Source organism: Thunnus albacares, chromosome 8, assembly GCF_914725855.1.
Source record: "Thunnus albacares chromosome 8, fThuAlb1.1, whole genome shotgun sequence".
Lineage (NCBI taxonomy): Eukaryota > Metazoa > Chordata > Actinopteri > Scombriformes > Scombridae > Thunnus > Thunnus albacares.
Genome location: NC_058113.1, coordinates 33005543 through 33022591, shown reverse-complemented (window position 1 = coordinate 33022591; position 17049 = coordinate 33005543). Strand labels below are relative to the sequence as shown.

At 39.1% G+C, this 17049-nt stretch overlaps 1 protein-coding gene across 1 annotated transcript; it reads right to left on the bottom strand.

The window, feature by feature from the left end:
- Positions 1 to 1433: 1433 nt before the first annotated feature.
- On the bottom strand, positions 1434 to 14958 carry LOC122987207 (NLR family CARD domain-containing protein 3-like). The gene is made up of 12 exons (XM_044358971.1): positions 14712 to 14958; positions 12792 to 12860; positions 12609 to 12670; positions 10414 to 10551; positions 9516 to 9561; positions 9060 to 9285; positions 6679 to 8464; positions 6408 to 6581; positions 4876 to 5049; positions 4611 to 4784; positions 3947 to 3993; positions 1434 to 2087 (listed from the first exon to the last, which is right to left on the bottom strand). Exons 3-12 carry the CDS (start codon positions 12632 to 12634, stop codon positions 1552 to 1554), a joined length of 3327 nt encoding a protein of 1108 aa, XP_044214906.1. The 5' UTR covers positions 12635 to 12670; positions 12792 to 12860; positions 14712 to 14958; the 3' UTR covers positions 1434 to 1551.
- Positions 14959 to 17049: the final 2091 nt, after the last annotated feature.

The following is a 17049-nucleotide window of genomic DNA, read 5'->3' as shown; positions in this document are numbered from 1 at the left end:
TTAAGTATGGTAAAATCACACACCATACTATTTCATATAAAACTGAATGACATCAATAAATTCTCACTGTAAGAGCAAGAGTTCTTTACTTGAAAAGAACATGTTAACGCATAAACATTTACAAAGACTTATATCTTTGTGAATCTGCAGTGAATTTATTCTTTCTCAAGTTCAATTTTTATTTTGTTTATCTTATCAAACCTGCTTTCAAATATGCAGTCAAGAGTAAAAACTCCCAGTGACCATTCATGACAAAAATAACTTACCTCTCCTTCTGTAAACAGGGCTGGCCACCGTTCCACTATGTCCTGTACAGCAGGCTCCTTTTTCACGATCTCAAATGGCGCTAAAGAACACCCACTCCAGTAATATTGCTTAAGTTAACATGACCCACCAGGCATGCACCCTCATGGTTTCACCTAAAAAAAAGCCTACGTTAGCGACAACAACAAAAGCACCTAATTTCACTGACGTTTTGGGATTTTACAACTTTATTCTACGTTTGACAGTCGTGTTTTGCGAGTAACGTGTCCTTGCATCTCCAAGCTAACTTAACTTCTAAGAAAATAACCCCCCTTCCCCCCACCCCCAGCCCTAGACTTGTACTGTGTCTCAAATCACATACTTCTGTACTTACACTTAGTTACTTAGTTACTTCATTTTGAGAAAGTAAGTGCGTTCACACTGAGAAGTATGTAAAAATACACTGTGAGTACCCAGATGTTTCACTCAAAACAGTCAAAAAGTTGAGTGTGGAACAATGGACACTTCTCACCCAAACTGAAAATCACCACATCACACAAATGTAAGTTATAAATGTGTTTTGAGCACTAAGCACCACTATACTGTTGTTGGATATAAGCCATCAATATATTTTTTGGGTTGATTTAGAGGTCTGTAATTATTTGGTAGCACAAACTATAAATGCTAACGCTAGCGATTGCTAACGCTAGCTAATGCTAACCCCAAATGACGGATAAGACTACACAGAGACACACGTCCTAACATCGTACATGATAGATAATGTTATCCATCGCTCTATCGATTGTTTTCTGGTCGGTTTCATCGAAAACAAATGCATTGGCCGGGAGAACTGTTAGCGAAACAGCAGAAAATCGAACACACTTGCATAGTTCCCCTTTTAGTCAAGCATGGACTCACCATATCAATGTTCCAAGCAGCAGCAGAACGATAAATCCCAAAATTGAAATAATGGCCGTTGCAGCCGTGTCCAAGTCCAACGACATAGGCATACCGCGCCAAGAGGCAGGTGGTTGATGATCTGTGCAGTGCGCATGTGCAGCCGTTGAACCGTTAGGGGGGGGGGGCTGTAGCACTTTGTGGCACTGCCAGCCCTGGTCGTTCAATAAAGTTGTACCAATAATGTTATGTAAAAGCAAGAAAAGAAATTAAGTAAAAAAATAAAAAAAAAATAGAGGAGCATTTTCCATGTTCCTTTGATATTTCTTTCACAGTATTTTGGATTTAAACACCATCAAGTAAAAAGTAAAACAGCAAACATGAACAGCTTTTTCTTCTGTTTAAGCTGTTTCACTTAACAAGCCTCATTGAAGAGCCCACACCCCAAACTCTGAAAACTGGGTAGAGCGGTTTGGTGAATTTGGTGTGGAAGGTGTGCAGGTGTGTCAGCAATCCTTCAGTAAACACTCTGTAGAAGGACAGGATGCCAGCCTCCCAGTCCAGATACACTGCCAGTCTGCTAGAGCCAGCCGGAGGGACATGAAGGACGATGGTCTTGAAGTTATGATGCACTCTGTAGTCATGAGCAGAGCAGTGAAGACTCCAAGATACCCCATTGTATCCCATCACACAGTCATGGTCTGGACCTTTGCGACGGATGTCCTTGTAGGTCACTCCCATCCCGGCCCAGTTCCCCTCCCACTCCACCTCCCAGTAGTGGCGGCCCTTCAGGCCCTGTTGGAACAGGACTTGGGTCCAGTAGTCGAACCTGTCCGGGTGGTCGGGGTACGGCTGCTCCTTTTGGCCCTGGCTAACTTTTTGGTTCCCTTCAGAGAGGATGAGGAGTTTGTGGGTTGAGTTTGTATCCACTGTGAGCTCACATGCATCTGATGGCAGGAAGAAGTCAAGCAGTCAGTATTTATATTGACAGTTTATACCACCGCCACTGAAGGGACTTACTACTCGTTGGCTGGCAGGCATCTATACCATGTTATTATGGATCCCGCTGCTTTTCTTGGCAAGACCCACCCTACTCTGTCTCTGACTGGCTTACCCTTATACTCTTACCCTAATCCTAACCAGTCTCACTCCTCATGTCTAAACCTAACCAACCCAAGCAACAAAGGCAACAAGTACTAGCCAGTGGGAGGCAGAGTAGGGCGGGTCTTGCCAGAAAAGCAGTTTGATCCATAATAACAAGTCTATACAACCACGACTTCAGGCTGGAGTACCTTCAAGTGCCACTAGATGCTCCAAATGATTCCCATTCAAAAAGGCTCAACTTCTCTTTAGAAATACTAAGTCAATCATTGTTTTCAGTGAGTTATTAAGGTCTCAATCTTTAAATTCAGGCCCTCTAATAAGTGTGCTGGTGGTCATTTTGGAATTTATAACCTGTAATACAATTTGAAGACTTACAGTATAGTCAGTGGTGGAGAAAGTATTCAGATTTACTTAACTTACTTTACTTTAAGGTTCTATGGACTGATTTCTGTGTGAAGGACCTGGGCCGGATTTTCTGCAAAAATCCAATGGAATTGACATTTTTGGACATTCCCGAGTACCTTGCCTCTCTCCACTAACATAAACAAACGACCGGCATAACTACACAACAACACAACAAAAATGGTAAACCCGACTAGAAACACCCTGCAACACCCTCTTTCCATCAACCACTACACATTTCACAACAAAAACACCCCTGCAATGACAAGTTGTCCATTCCGGAGCACACACAGCACATTATTTCCTCAACAAAGGAGCAGAGAACAAGCTCCGGAGAGAGAGCAGAACATAGGTTACCCTGTTTGTTTTTACTGTTGGTAATCCAAAGGTCTTAATAAGCATGCATTTCACAACAAAATGTCAGGGCGTTGCTGCCCAGTGACAGCTCCCTGAGCCTACTGGTGTTTATAAAACACAGTTGGTAAAAAAAAAGTTGGCGGTTTGTGGGTCGGGTCAGGTCCGGGTGGTTGATTAACGCATATTTGTGCGATTTGGTGCGGTGCGGATTGGCTCTCACCAGCCAGCAGTCACAGAGCAACAGGAGCGTCTGTGTGTGTGTTTTTGTGTGTACATACAGCGTGGTGGGGGGGCAGACTGACTGGGAGTGAGAGATGCTTTGCAGAAACATGGTACAACTCATAGACATGTGAAATGTGACCCTGACTGCACTGCTTTTTGTAAGACGTCAAAAGCCAAAAAGGTTTGAAACCACTGGTTTCATCTTTAACAATGTGTTGTATTTTATATTATCCATTGTGTCAAATCTTCTTCAAAGCTGTCAAATAAATGTAGTGGAGTAGAAAGTACAATATTTCCCTCTGAAATGTAATGGAGTGGAAGTATAAAGTAGCATCACATGGAAATACTCAAGTAAAGTACGTACTTAGTTACTTTCCACCACTGCTTATAGTAGTTTTGATGTCTGCCATGTTGGTGTTGAGTGACAGCTGTGATTGACATTTGGTTTACCTCCTGCTCTCACCGGCTCCGGGACTCACACTGAGTTGGACTATTGTCATAATATTTCACTAAGTTTAATGTTACTTGATTACGATACCTGCCCTGTTAGCACAGTTTAGCTAGAGCAAAACTGTAGTAATAATGACACACCAGGGTTTTATGGTATTTCTTTCTTGATTGCCTTTACTGGGGTTGTTTGGGCCTCCACTGCCATTTTCAACACAGAAGTATAGTACTCCATGTCTAACAGATTTTTGACAAATAAAAAATTCAAACTTACATCGTCTCAGTCCTGGTTTAAACCAGTGTTCTGCATTGTGGTCGACTCTGTGGAGCAGATAGAAACACATTTTGTCTGGATTATTTTGAAGAAGAAGCATTAAAGCCTCTCTGAAGGTTGTTCAAACTTCTTAATTTGACCCCTGAAAACATCACAGCATTAAAAAACAACACTAAACACAGACACAGACAGAGGCTGAAGTCATTCACTTTTGGAGATATTTAGTCATGAATCGAAGTTTGGGACAAATGAAAATTTTGACTTGACGATGGTGAAACAAATTTCATGGCAATCCATCTAATAGTTGTTGAAATATTTGACTCAAAACCACAAATGTCAACATGATGGTGGCGCCAGCATTAAAAAAAAAAATTCTTTTACCAAAATCAGTAGGATACATCCGCTGGGAGCCATGAATGTCTGTACAAAACTGTGTGCAAATCCATTTAATAGAGGTTGAGATATTTCACAGAAGATGTTCACCTGCTGGTGGCGCAACAGTTTGACAGAGGATCACTGAAGTTGTCTGAATGTTTCCTCTGAGGATCACGCATGGCTGTACAAAATTTCATCTTAAACCATTCAATACTTTTTGAGATATTTCAGTCTAGATCAAAGTGGTGGACCGACAGGCTAGAAACAACCATCAGACTGTTTTCTTTACCTCAGTTTAGTAAATTCACATCGTCCTTCCTCCAGAGCTTCAGAGATGAGCTTCACTCCACTTTCTCCAAGGTGATTGTAGCTCAAGTCCAGCTCTCCCAGGTGGGACGGGTTGGACTTCACAGCCGAGGCCAAGAAACCACAACCTTTCTCTGTGATGTTGCAGAACGACAACCTGTGACAGAGTGACAGAATCCATCTTTAACAGCTGGTTGTTACTCTTCATAACTATTAAAGTTGCATTACTAGTCTGCTTAAAAGGATACCTGATGGTTTCCAGTTTACAGCCCACATTTCCCAGTCCCTTGCAGAGCAGCTGAACTCCTGAGTCTCTGATGTTGTTGTCACTCAAGTCGAGCTCTCTGAGAGGTGATGAAGGACAACTCAGGACTGAAGCCAGGTTTTCACAGCATCTCTGGGTGAGACTGCATCGGTTCAGCCTGAAGGGACAAACAATGCAAAATGAAGAAATCAAATGCAAAGATACAAAAAACTACCACATTAAAATGATCACATAGTTAAATCAAACCTGTCAAAACTGAACATTATAAGCTTTACAAGCTGCACTTATTTCAGGGCTCTTGTATTGGATTATATTACACTGTCAAGTCTTCTTTGTCATTCTGTATGATTTTGCTCATGTAACTATTATTAGTAAAATGTTGTAGAGAGTTTAACAGTCAACCAGTAAATGTGTACTAGATATTGAAACATTGGTTGTCATGTCAAAACAAAAAGTCAAATGTTGTCATGTCTCATACTAACACCTTAAGCAAATACAGACAACAAGGGAAAGTAAAAGTAAAATAAAATATTGAAATAAAGAATCTGAATGACACACTTTTGCTTTTTGTATCATGTTTGCTTTACTTTTTAGTTTCCCTTTTTGTCTATTAAATCTTATGTAGATGAAGACAACCCTCTTTAGACTGAGTGCAAAAGCTACATAGTAGCACAATATTACAAGAGCCTAAACTTATACTAAGTCATGGCTGAATTGATAAAAAAGAAGAACTATTGCTACAAGAAAAAGAGTCTACAGTCCTGCCAGCAGCTCTGTACTTAATCTCACAATCTTTAAAATAAATGATTGTACTGGAGATATGAGTGAGCAGGATTCACATTCTTTCTTTGACATATACCTGCAAGTCATCACCTCACAAGAACAGGAGTGTGTTTTCCTTCAGTTCAGCATGATGATGCTTTGTAGGTAATGTTTACCTGGTTACTTTCATAGTTTAGCTTGTTAGCATGCTGTCATTTACTAAGTAGCACTAAAAAGAAAGTAGAGATGAGACCTAATGAGAATGTCATTAGTTTGCAGATATGGTCATAAACCATTGTAATGGACGAATGAAATTGCATAAATGTATCCTGTAGGGAACATGAATCTCAATCTTGTCAAAATTATAATTAATCAAATACCTGTTTGTTAGTGTTACTAAAAAATCAAGATAAATGTAAACCTCATAAAAAGGTGCTAGATGAAAGGTTAGAGGATCACCAAAGTCATTGGATTCATCCTTTGGAGACCTTGGAAATCTACAAACTTTCATGCTAATGAACACATATTTGTTGAGATATTTCAGTTTGGGCCAAAATGGTGGAACTGCTGCTACCACAACAAAATATTTTGTTAGCCAAACCCACAAGTTCTTGTACGATGACTTGCAAAGCATCATCTAAAATGTGATTACTATACTGTTGAGTCTGTCTGTAGTTGCAGAGTTGTCAGATTTTTGGAGACTTCCAAAATCTTTGTTCAGTCACATTATTGTTAGGTGCAGCTTTGACTCACCTCAGCGTCTTCAGTCTGCAGTGTCGGCTCTTCAGTCCAGTGCAGAGAAGTTCGATTCCTGAGTCTTGTAAGTTGTTGTCACTTAGGTTTAAATGGTTCAGCTCATTAGAGTTTGAGCTGAGAGCGGAGGACAGCTCCTTACAGCAGTCTGCAGTGAGATTACAATCATTCAACCTGATAAACAGAAAGGCAAAGTCAATTTGTTATTTAAATTTGCAACCTCAATGGATGATTATTAAAAATGAAACTGCGAATGATGAGAGAGACTTGCATTGCTGATTTGGATGCTTTGATGGCTGGTAGGAGCTTCTGAAGGCCTTCTTCTGTCCTGCAGTATTTCTTGAGCTGGATCTCCTCTGGCTTCTCTGGTGAGGTCAGCAACACAAAGACCAGAGCTGCCCACTGAGCTGCAGAGCACTCGTCCATCACTGAGTCTCGGTCTGACTCCATGTAGCTCTGGATCTCCTCCACCAGAGAGTGGTCGTTTAGCTCATTCAGACAGTGGAAGAGATTGGTGTACTTGTCTGGATGATGAGTCAGATGACTGATTCTCTCCTTGATGTACTTGATGGTTTCTTCATGACTTTGGGAGTCGCAGGTCTCTACTTGTATCTTCAGGCCTCTGAGCAGAGCCCGACTGGACTCCAGAGAGAGTCCGTGGAGGAAACGCAGGAAGAGATCAAGGTGGCCGTTGTTGCTTTTTAAAGCTCTGTCCACTGCAGCTTTGTGTAGTTCAGATACAGGCTTTTTTTGGGTCATTTGTTCAGAGCTGATCATCAGGTTTACACCAGACACCTTATACATCACATGGACATACAAAGCTGCTAGAAACTCTTGAACTGACAGATGTACAAAGCAGAAGACTTTTTGCTGCATGCAGAACTCTTCCCTGAAGACTTGAGTGAACACTCCTGAGTACACAGATGCTTCTTTGACATCAATACCACAGTCTCTGAGATCCTCCTCATAGAAGATCAGGTTGCCTTTCTCCAGCTGCTGGAAGGCCAACTTCCCAAGTGACATGATCACCTTGTTATTCCCCTGGGCATCCAGTTCTTGCTCCTTGCCGTACTTGACATGCTTCTTTGTGGTCTGATGAGCCAGAAAGTGGATGTACATCTGAGTCAAAGTCTTTGGCATTTTTCCTCCTCCTGCTTTGGCACACATGTTTCCCAGGACGATAGAAGAAATCCAGCAAAACACCGGCACGTGGCACATGATGTAGAGACTTCTTGCTGACCTTATGTTTGCAATTACTCTTTTAGCCAAGTTTTCATCTTCAATTTTCTTGTGGAAGTACTGCTCTTTCTGTAAGTTGTTGAAGCCTCGTATCTCAGTCACCCGGTCAACATACTCTGGAGGGATGCAGCTGGCGGCAGCAGGTCGGGTAGTTATCCACAGACTGGCTTCTGGTAGCAGGTTACCTGCAATTAGGTTTGTCAGCAGGACATCTACTGAGGCTTCTTGTGTAGCATCACAACATCTCTCATTTCCCTCGAAATTCAGAGGGAGTCTGCACTCGTCGAGACTATCCAATATGAACAGAACTTTGTAAATTTTCAGGTCTTTGATTCCAGATTCTTTCAGGTCCGGAGAGAAGTTACGCAGGAGCTCCATCAAGCTTTGTTTCTCATTTTTAAACAAATTCAGCTCCCTAAAAGGAACTGAAAACAGGAGCTGGATGTCTTGATTGGCCTTCCCCTCTGACCAGTCCAACATGAACTTCTGAGTCAGCACTGTTTTGCCGATGCCTGCTATCCCCATGGTGAGCACCGTTCTGATTGGTGTTTCTTGTTTGGGTAAAGGCTTGAAGATCTCCTTGCACTTGATCAGAATTTCCAAAGATTTCCGTCTGTTGAACGCCATCTCAATTTGTCTCACTTCATGTTCATTGTTGATCCCTCCACTGCCCCCCTCTCTCAGGTAGATCTTTGTGTAAATCTTTCTGAAAGGCACAGGCCATTGCTCTGCACTTATCTCTTCCAACAAGTTCTCATTTTTTGTCTTCACAGAAGATTTTAGTTTCTGTTGATACATTCCGAGTTCTCCATAATGACCTAACAGCACAGAAATATGTAACATCAATAATAAGCCCAAACCGTTATGTTACCATAACACTTCTTATAACTCCAAAACTTGTCTGAGAATCATCATGATTTTAAGTTTTCTTCAGTATCAAAGTAATGCAGTGATAGTTGTCTGTACATACATGGCCTCAGTGAAAACAGGAGCTGCTAATAGCAAATTTGGCATACTTTTAATGAGGACAATTAGACAAATCAGCAAAAACAAAACCTTACTCAACCCAAATTCAAAATCAAATATTAGCCTGCAAAGAATTCAGGATATTGGCATGCAAAGTGCATCTGAGGGTAACGGGGTCTCAGTCATGTGTTGGACAAATTGAAATTTTGGCCTGTTGGTCATATTAATTGAAAGGACAGAGGATCATTAAAATATTTATCATTCATCTTCTGGGAACCATGCATCAAATTTCATGAAAATTTATAGGTCTGTGTGGAGATGTTTCACACTGGACCAAAGTTAATAAATGGATGAATTGGTACAAAAACTTAATGTCAACTTAACTTAACTAAATGTTACATTTATTGAACATCAGCTGTTCTAGTAAGATAACATGAAGTCTCTTACTTTTCTCAAGTGTGTGAGCATGTTCCTCCTTGTTCATCGTCCTCAAAACATGAAGGGCAATCTTCAGAGCTGCTTCATTTGTTTCATCATCACACTCAACCTGTGGATCAGGGAGTTCATCCTCCTGCTCGTCTTCCTCAAACAGTCCTTTGTGTTTTGTAAAAAGGACCTTCTTATGTGCTTTCACAGCTTGCTTTAGAAAGGCCATGGTTTTGGATTCAAATACCTGACAAATACAAAGTTTTTTATTGACCTATAAGATTTTTTTAATATATACTACATCCCCAAGGGAACATGATATAGACATTACACACTACTGTTTTATTTTAAAATTATGTTAATGCAATGACACTAGACATAGCTAATGCTATAGAAAAACATAATAATAAACAAAAGATGATTCATTATGTATTTTTACTTTATCATTAGTCCATTGATATATACAGTATTGCTCACCTTCAGTGTGTCTGGGTTCTGCTGAAAGCTTGATGCTGTCGGGCTGCTGAAAAAAAGGATATAGTCCTCATAGTAACATAACATTTTCAAATCAACCAACCAAGTAGTCTGTCTTGTCAGACGTGATAAATATTCTACCTACTCCACTATGGAATTAATCAAATTTATCATTATCCTTTTATCTTAAAATTCCCATCATTTCAGTAGCCTTTGCTACAGTTGTTCCACAGGTTGCATTGCTTGCTCACATATTTCAGATCTGATTCAGCTCCAACATGTACAGATGTACTTGAGAAGTTGAAATTTTGAGTAAAGAAGGAGAAAAAGAAGTGAAATCCTGCTACTATAGTTTGTTTACGTAGCCTCCGGAGCCGGAGGTAGCTTCCTGAGGCTGGCCAGTCAGAACAGAGTGGGCTCATTGGGAGGCGGGGCCTTAAAGAGACAGGAACGGCCTGTTTCAGACAGAGGCTGAACTGAGGGGCTTGAGATAAATAAGGCATTTTTAACTGTAAATATTGCAAAAAAATTTAAAAAATGGACTTGGAAACATGCATGATATGTCCTCTCTAATGCTTTGCACTATGTCTCCTGAATATGTCATCTTCATCAACAGGAGAATAACACTTGTTCTGGACTCACAAAATAGATTTTATCTTGTAAATCTCATGGACTGTAATCACTTTCACTTGTAGAGTTATTCACTTCTGCAATAAATAACTCGATGGATATTAAAACTAACTATCCATGGTAAAATATGTAATTTCACCCTACAGGCTGACGGCAATCTGCTATTTTATTAAGCTGGATTTCCCCCTCCAATATGAATTAAAGTTTAAAATTGAAGAGTAATACATCCCTACAGATTATTATTACCAATACCAATATAATAAAATTGTACCTTGTTCCTGAAGTTCTGGGTTCAGTGCTGAAGAATGGAGGATATTCTCTGGAGTGATCAGTCTTAGCAGACATAGAACTGATTGTTGAAGATGCTGATTTGCTCTCAGATTTTCTCATCTTCTTGGCTTCAGCAGCTCTGAAGTAGATCAGTAACAACATAGATTACAACCAATGTTTTTGCAGCACTGGACGCAACCACAATCTGATACAGTTTTGTTGTAACGGAAATACATAATCTCATACAGACTTTTGTTGGTGCTGAAAAATGCAGCTGCTCAGTATCAAGTCTAGTAAGGACCTTAATCTTTGTCATTTGATGATTGCAGTAGAAACCAGACACATAATAAAAACAGATAACTAAGTCAAGGTACAGAATCTGGGATGTGCCAAACGGGAATATTAAATGCGGTTAAAGGATAAGGCTGGCAATTTTATATATTTTTCTTATTGTCAACAAATCTCATGTTAAGCAAAATGTTGTTAAAAACATAAACAATGCCTTCCTACCGTAGTAAGATAGACAACTAGCTACAATCTAATTTTCACCAAAAAGAGCCGTCCCCCAAAGCTGGACTGATAAGATTGGTCTTTATGTACAGCTGGCTGTGAGAGGAATGCACAGAGAGTGTCTAAAAAGTGCAACAGGATTAATCCTATCTATTAAAAGAAGAATTTGAAAATGTAAATGAAAGTTGTCAGGGCATAAAACCAATGATCTGTTGTCTAACAATGGCAGCTGATAGCTGTCAGTGCTAAAAAAAAAAAAAGCGTTTCAATTGAAAATTGAACTGAATTGTGACCTTAAATTTGAAAGAAAAATCGAATTGTGGATTTCGAGAATTATGACACCCCTAGTCTCTGGAGAGTAGTTCTGTGTGAGGCAGAAGCTACTGAGCATGTGCGGGAACATGTTTCTGTTTACAGCTTCACTAACTTGTTGTGCTACATATCACAACCTCTTGACTTTGTACAGAAGTCCTTTGAGAAATGTAATAATGTAATACAAAGTCCAGTAGTTGTGATATGTAGCGCAACAAGTTAGTGAAGCTGTAAACGGAAACAAAAGTTATATTCTTAACTTTACTGTCACACAGCTGACTGTGACTGACAGCTACAGACAGTCTGTTACTCTGCTGAGATTCAGTCTGTTAAAGCTCTGTTCAGTTCCCTCCTGCTCTCTGTGATCACTTATCCTGTTTTAATGTAGCTGAAATCACAACATAGTTGGTCTCATTTACATATTTTTCTGTTGTCAGACAATGGAACGAATGATATATGAAATATTGATTTAATCACATCTTATACTACCTGTTAACCAGCAGTCATTCCAAAGCCGCTGCAAATTATTGTTATATAATCATGACATCTAACAAAATCAACATAATCAAGGTCAATGACAACCACTCTTTAATTTTAATTTAAGATGAACGATCAAAGAGAAGGTTAGAGACAACTTCACTGCCACACAGTCCCCAAACCTCATTCAACAGCTTACGTCTCTGTTTTGCAAAAGATCAGTTTTCCCTGAAAATACTAGGTGTGTTTCCATCCACCTGTTTTTATTTGCATTTTGAATTTGCAAAAACTGGAGCGGAAATATGGAAAAAATTGGGGAAAAAAAATTGTGTTGACAAAATACAAATGTAAACAGACTTGGTGAATAAATGATGACGTACATGAATCATGTGACTTAAATGTCATTGAAGAGCTGAAAACATCAGATCTGTGTGGAGCGATGAGGAGACTGTTACCTTCCTCACATCGATACATGAAACTAACAGAAATGTCATATTTCCATCACGTTTTCCACATGGTTGTGCATGGTTTCAGCTTTGACTGCCGCTCTTTTAATGACGTCATCTTGTTGTGTCCTCTTCTTCTGCAACGGTTTAGTGGAGAATTAGCGCCACTTGCTGTTTATCTCCTAATATTCATAAAAACAGTAGTAGATGGAAACATATTCTATATTGAATTTATTTTTTTCTGGAAATTAGGTTAAAATTTGTGCTACATTTGGATGCAAACCCAGCTACTGAAATGCAAAGCTGGAATTTTAGGATTTACACACTCTGGAGATGGTTTTGGAAAAGCTCAGATTCAATGGGGAGAAAAAACTGCAATTTAGTCTGGACAGAGGGATGAGACAGAGAGAAAAATATGCATTTACAAATTTAAAGAAAACTCCTACTGTACCTTTTTTGTTTCTTTTTGTGTTTCATGCTGAAGGCTGGGGGACAGTCTTTGGCACGATCACTCTGAGCAGACAGAAAACAGTGTTGAACGTGCTGATCCAGCTTCAGATCCATATACACTCATCTTTATATCATGCTGATCTATTTTCTTGATTAATCATGTCTAAAAAATACTGAAAAATACCTGTTAAAGGTGAAATCTTCATATGTCTCTTTTTCTTCGACCAACAGTCCAAAGCCCAAGAAAATCAGTCTGCTCTCATGTATGACAAAGAAAGCATCAAATCATCACATATGAGAAGCTAAAACCAGCAAATCTTTGGCATTTTTGCTTTAAGGGTTAGGGTTACATATTAATATAAAAGTCAGTAGACTGTTTGAGGTTCAACAAAGAGGGAAACATCAGGTTCTCTATCCAGATATCTTATTCTGCTACCATAGAAACTGAAACCTCAAACAAATTTAAAAGCAAAGAATACCAGAAAAACAGTGCATCTCTGAAGAGAACCAAGAAGAGGTGACGATGACAGTCACTGTTTACAAAAACAGTTGGGCTGCTTTTCAGTAGGAAATTCACAGATAATGCCTACTAGTGAATACAGTCTCAGTATCTGTCTCAAAAGACTGTTGTCTTAGAACAACAGTCAGGAGCGCAAATGAACAGTGAAACATGTTTTTCTTGATGTAATCATTCCTCTTGTTCATTCTGACCATTAGAAGATCCCTTCATAATGCACTTACAATATCCACAGTCCTCCTTCTGTGCAAAAATCTATTTAAAAGTTTATCTGAAGCTAATATGAAGCTTCAGCGTCCAAATGAGTCAAATCAAGTAGATATCTTTCAACGTTACAGTCTTTTTAGTGCCGAAGTTCCTCTTTTTGTTACTATACTTCCACCTGCAGCTCAACAGGGAAACACTGTCCGAGGAAACACAAAGAGGGAATTTGATGCTAAAAAGACTGTAAATGTGTCAGATATCCACTTGATATGACTAACTCAGACTGCTGAAGCTGAATAGAAGCTTCACATCAACTTTTAAATGCAAATTTGAACCAAATGACTGTGTGGACACAGTCCACTTACATTTACACTTACAACGTCTGTGCTTGTAATTGTTTCTTTTTTTAATGTTTTAGGCAAGTGATATTACTTGTGTACTTTTACAGTGTACTGTAACTACATGAAGCTGAATCTGTTGTAGGGTTTGTTTTCTTGAGATAATGGCATTTCAAAAATAATTGCAAGCATGGCCGTTCTCAGCTCCCACAGATTTTGGCCCTCCATCACTTACACTGAAAACCATGGATGTATTAATATTGGATAGAGCTCTTAGCTGAAAACACATTTGAAGGGGATCTTTTAACAGCCAGTATGAACATGAGGGATGATTACAGCGAAGAAAAGTTCTTTCACTGTTCATATGGACACCTGACTGCTGGTTTAAGACACTTGAAAAATTGTGAACCTGTCCTTTAATATGCAGGCGGTTGAACACATGTAGTGCTTCTGTCAGTTTGATGCGTTTTGGAACAACGTTTGAGGAGAGAAAATCAATGACCTACCTATATGGAAATGTTTTGTGGTGAAAAATCATTGTTGACAGCCTTGGCCTCAGCAGTTTACCATTAGTAAGGACAATAAGAAAAATATGCTACAGTTAAAATGCTCAAAAATTAGGACAATTTCACTCCACTCATTATTCTCATTTCATTTTCCCCGTATTTGTTAAATTTTTCAGTTCATGAATTAGCTTGACAATGAATGAACACCGCCATACACGGGCGGAGTAGGAAATTCCGAAGCAAACTTCAGCCTCGTCTCAGAAAACACAGATCAAACATCTCTGTTGTAGCGCTGGACTGAAGATAAACAGCTAAAACTGATCTGAACATGAAATTCAACTGTGCAGCAAAACCAGGAGACACTAAACTTTACCAAAACTTATCAGGAAATGCATTCTGCATTGCTGCTGTCTGCCTACCCTGACGCCGACACTCAGCTATGATTTTCATTTAACCAGGCCTATAACTTTTGTATGAAATGTGAAAACTGTCATTTTCTTCGCTTTACAGTTTCAGTAATATTTGTTTTAAAAACGTACCTGTGGTAAATATGAATTCAACTGCGACATTTGAAGCGGGAGAGCAGGTCTTCGGCGCGGACGTGGCGTAGTGACAGTTTCACTTTCATTCCTCCTCCACATCCGCTGTAATATGCATTTGGCTGCAAAAATGAAAAGTGACACGACTGTTGGTTCAAATTCCATGATTACCTGAGAAGCTGTTAGATAAATAATAGAGAAGTCAATATGTCAGTCAAAGTTAAACTTTGCCCTCTTCTTCATCTCCAACAAGGCCAAACTCTCCAGATGTGCAACATCAGGCAGTAAACAGCACCTGTTAGTTTATCACCAAGACACAGCTGTTTAATGAATGACAGACAAAATCTTGGAGGATTCATGTCATCTCCTGAATCTTCATTTTCAGCTCCTGCCTTCAGAGAGACAATATAGAGTCTCCTGTACAAAGAAAAATATCTATAAATAATCATTCCTCTCACAGGACGAACATCAGTTAAACCGGTAATTAATGGACATGTCGTTATTGTTTTGAATCGCATGTATTTTAAATTATTTCTGGCAATTTATTAATTCATTGAAAGCTGAACGAATTACAACAAAGGTGGACAATAAAGCTGTTTTGATTTGAACAGGCTGTAACAACATGTGTACACCTGATGGCAGCATGTTGTCTGATGAAGGTCAGAGGGATCCCTGACAAAGTTTGAAAAGGATCACATTCAGAGAGCTCTGGCTCTGGTCGTTGTTCCTCATATTTCACAATTATCTTGAGGAGAACAATGTTGTTGTAACAAAACATCTGAACACTGAAAAAGTTATTGCTTAAGTAATTTTTCAAGACAGATCGATAGAGTACTTTATTTATCCCCAAAGGGTAATTTCAGTGTTACAGCAGATAAATTACATAGGTTACAAAAACACACACACATACACACAGAAAAAATATACAGCAGTTTTAGTCCTATTCTACGTGTGTGTGTGTGTGTGTGAGTGTGCGCGTGCGTGCGTGTGAGTGAACAAAACATCTTGTTATCGCAACTTTTTAAACAAAACACAGGAAAACATTTGTTAATTTACAGAGAGTTTTCTGTAGAGCCAATGAACAGCTGAACCAAATATTAAAGCCCTCCTCCAATTAAAATCATGTTTTTCTTCTTGTTCCTTCAGTTGGATGTTTGTTCTCTTCTCTGTGTTTGTTTTTATTCATCTGCTGAAGGAGGAAAGTTTCTCTGAGCTCACCTTAAATCTCAGTTTAACACCTGGACATACTGTTAGGATTTATGACATCACAACTAGTTTGGAGCCAATTATGGTCAAGCATGAACTTATACAAGTGCACAAACTGAGAATGGACTTTACAGTGAAGGAGGAGACATGAACAATATTTACATATTCAGAGATTCTGGATTTTGACCTGAGGGAGAATTTTAAGCCACGTAATTTAACTTTTTTGTGGAAAAACTATATCAGACACAAATTATTATTCCAAGCTGAATATTTTCGTGTGTCTGGAGGGGATCATGTCTGGAGGGGATCTTTTAAGTTTTTACTGAGGTATTTTGGGTTTTCTGGCTTTGCGAAGCTACATGTATGGAAATATTAGTTAAATAGCCTGATGTTATCAGCTACAGAATAAAAAATAACAAAGTCATCTCCTTGATTAGAGAGACTTTGGTCGTGATTAAAACGTAGACTCCTATAATTAGACTATTGTTGTTAACAGTAGGGCTGGATAAAAAAACAAAACCAAAAAAAAAAAAAGAACGATTCTCCGATTAATTGCAATTCTTATTTGAATGAATGAGCAGATAGTGTACAGTGGCTTTATAGAGCTTTTTCTCTGAAAACAGCTGCCTGCTGTGGCCCAAACCGACGCTATGAGAGCGCTGAGAGTGAACCAGAACAGTAAAGTTGCAGCCGGACAGATAAACAATGAGCTGAAACTCACTATAAACCTCCGTAAAGCCGAGAGGAGCTGCAGAGTCACTGATAATTCTCTGTAGGTTCATCACTACAAGCCACGACCAACACATTATACATCAAACTCAATGAATCTGGCACCAGCGCAACATATAAAGAAAAAGAAAAACACTTGAACACAGTATAAACTCTGTGACCAGAGTCTGTTCATGTCTTCTTCATCAGTTCAGTTTGATTCCTGCTGCTGCAGGTTTTTTTACTCTTCATGTTTACAGGGTTTTATTATTTGGGTTCAGCTGTTCATTGGCTCAACAGAAAGCTCTCTGTAAATAAACAACTGTTTCCTGTGTTTTGTATTAAAATGTTGCAATTACAAGACGGTTTGTTCTTGAATTTTTCTGAATTGAATTGAATTTTTGAAAAATTAGAAAAATGATAC

Coding starts and splice junctions, on each gene's coding strand:
- LOC122987207 (XM_044358971.1), bottom strand. CDS start 12,634: ATGAAACACAAAAAGAAACAAAAAAG. Junction 9,286..9,515: donor AGAACCCAGACACACTGAAG/GTGAGCAATACT, acceptor TGTATTTGTCAG/GTATTTGAATCCAAAACCAT. Junction 6,582..6,678: donor AAAGCATCCAAATCAGCAAT/GCAAGTCTCTCT, acceptor TCTGTTTATCAG/GTTGAATGATTGTAATCTCA.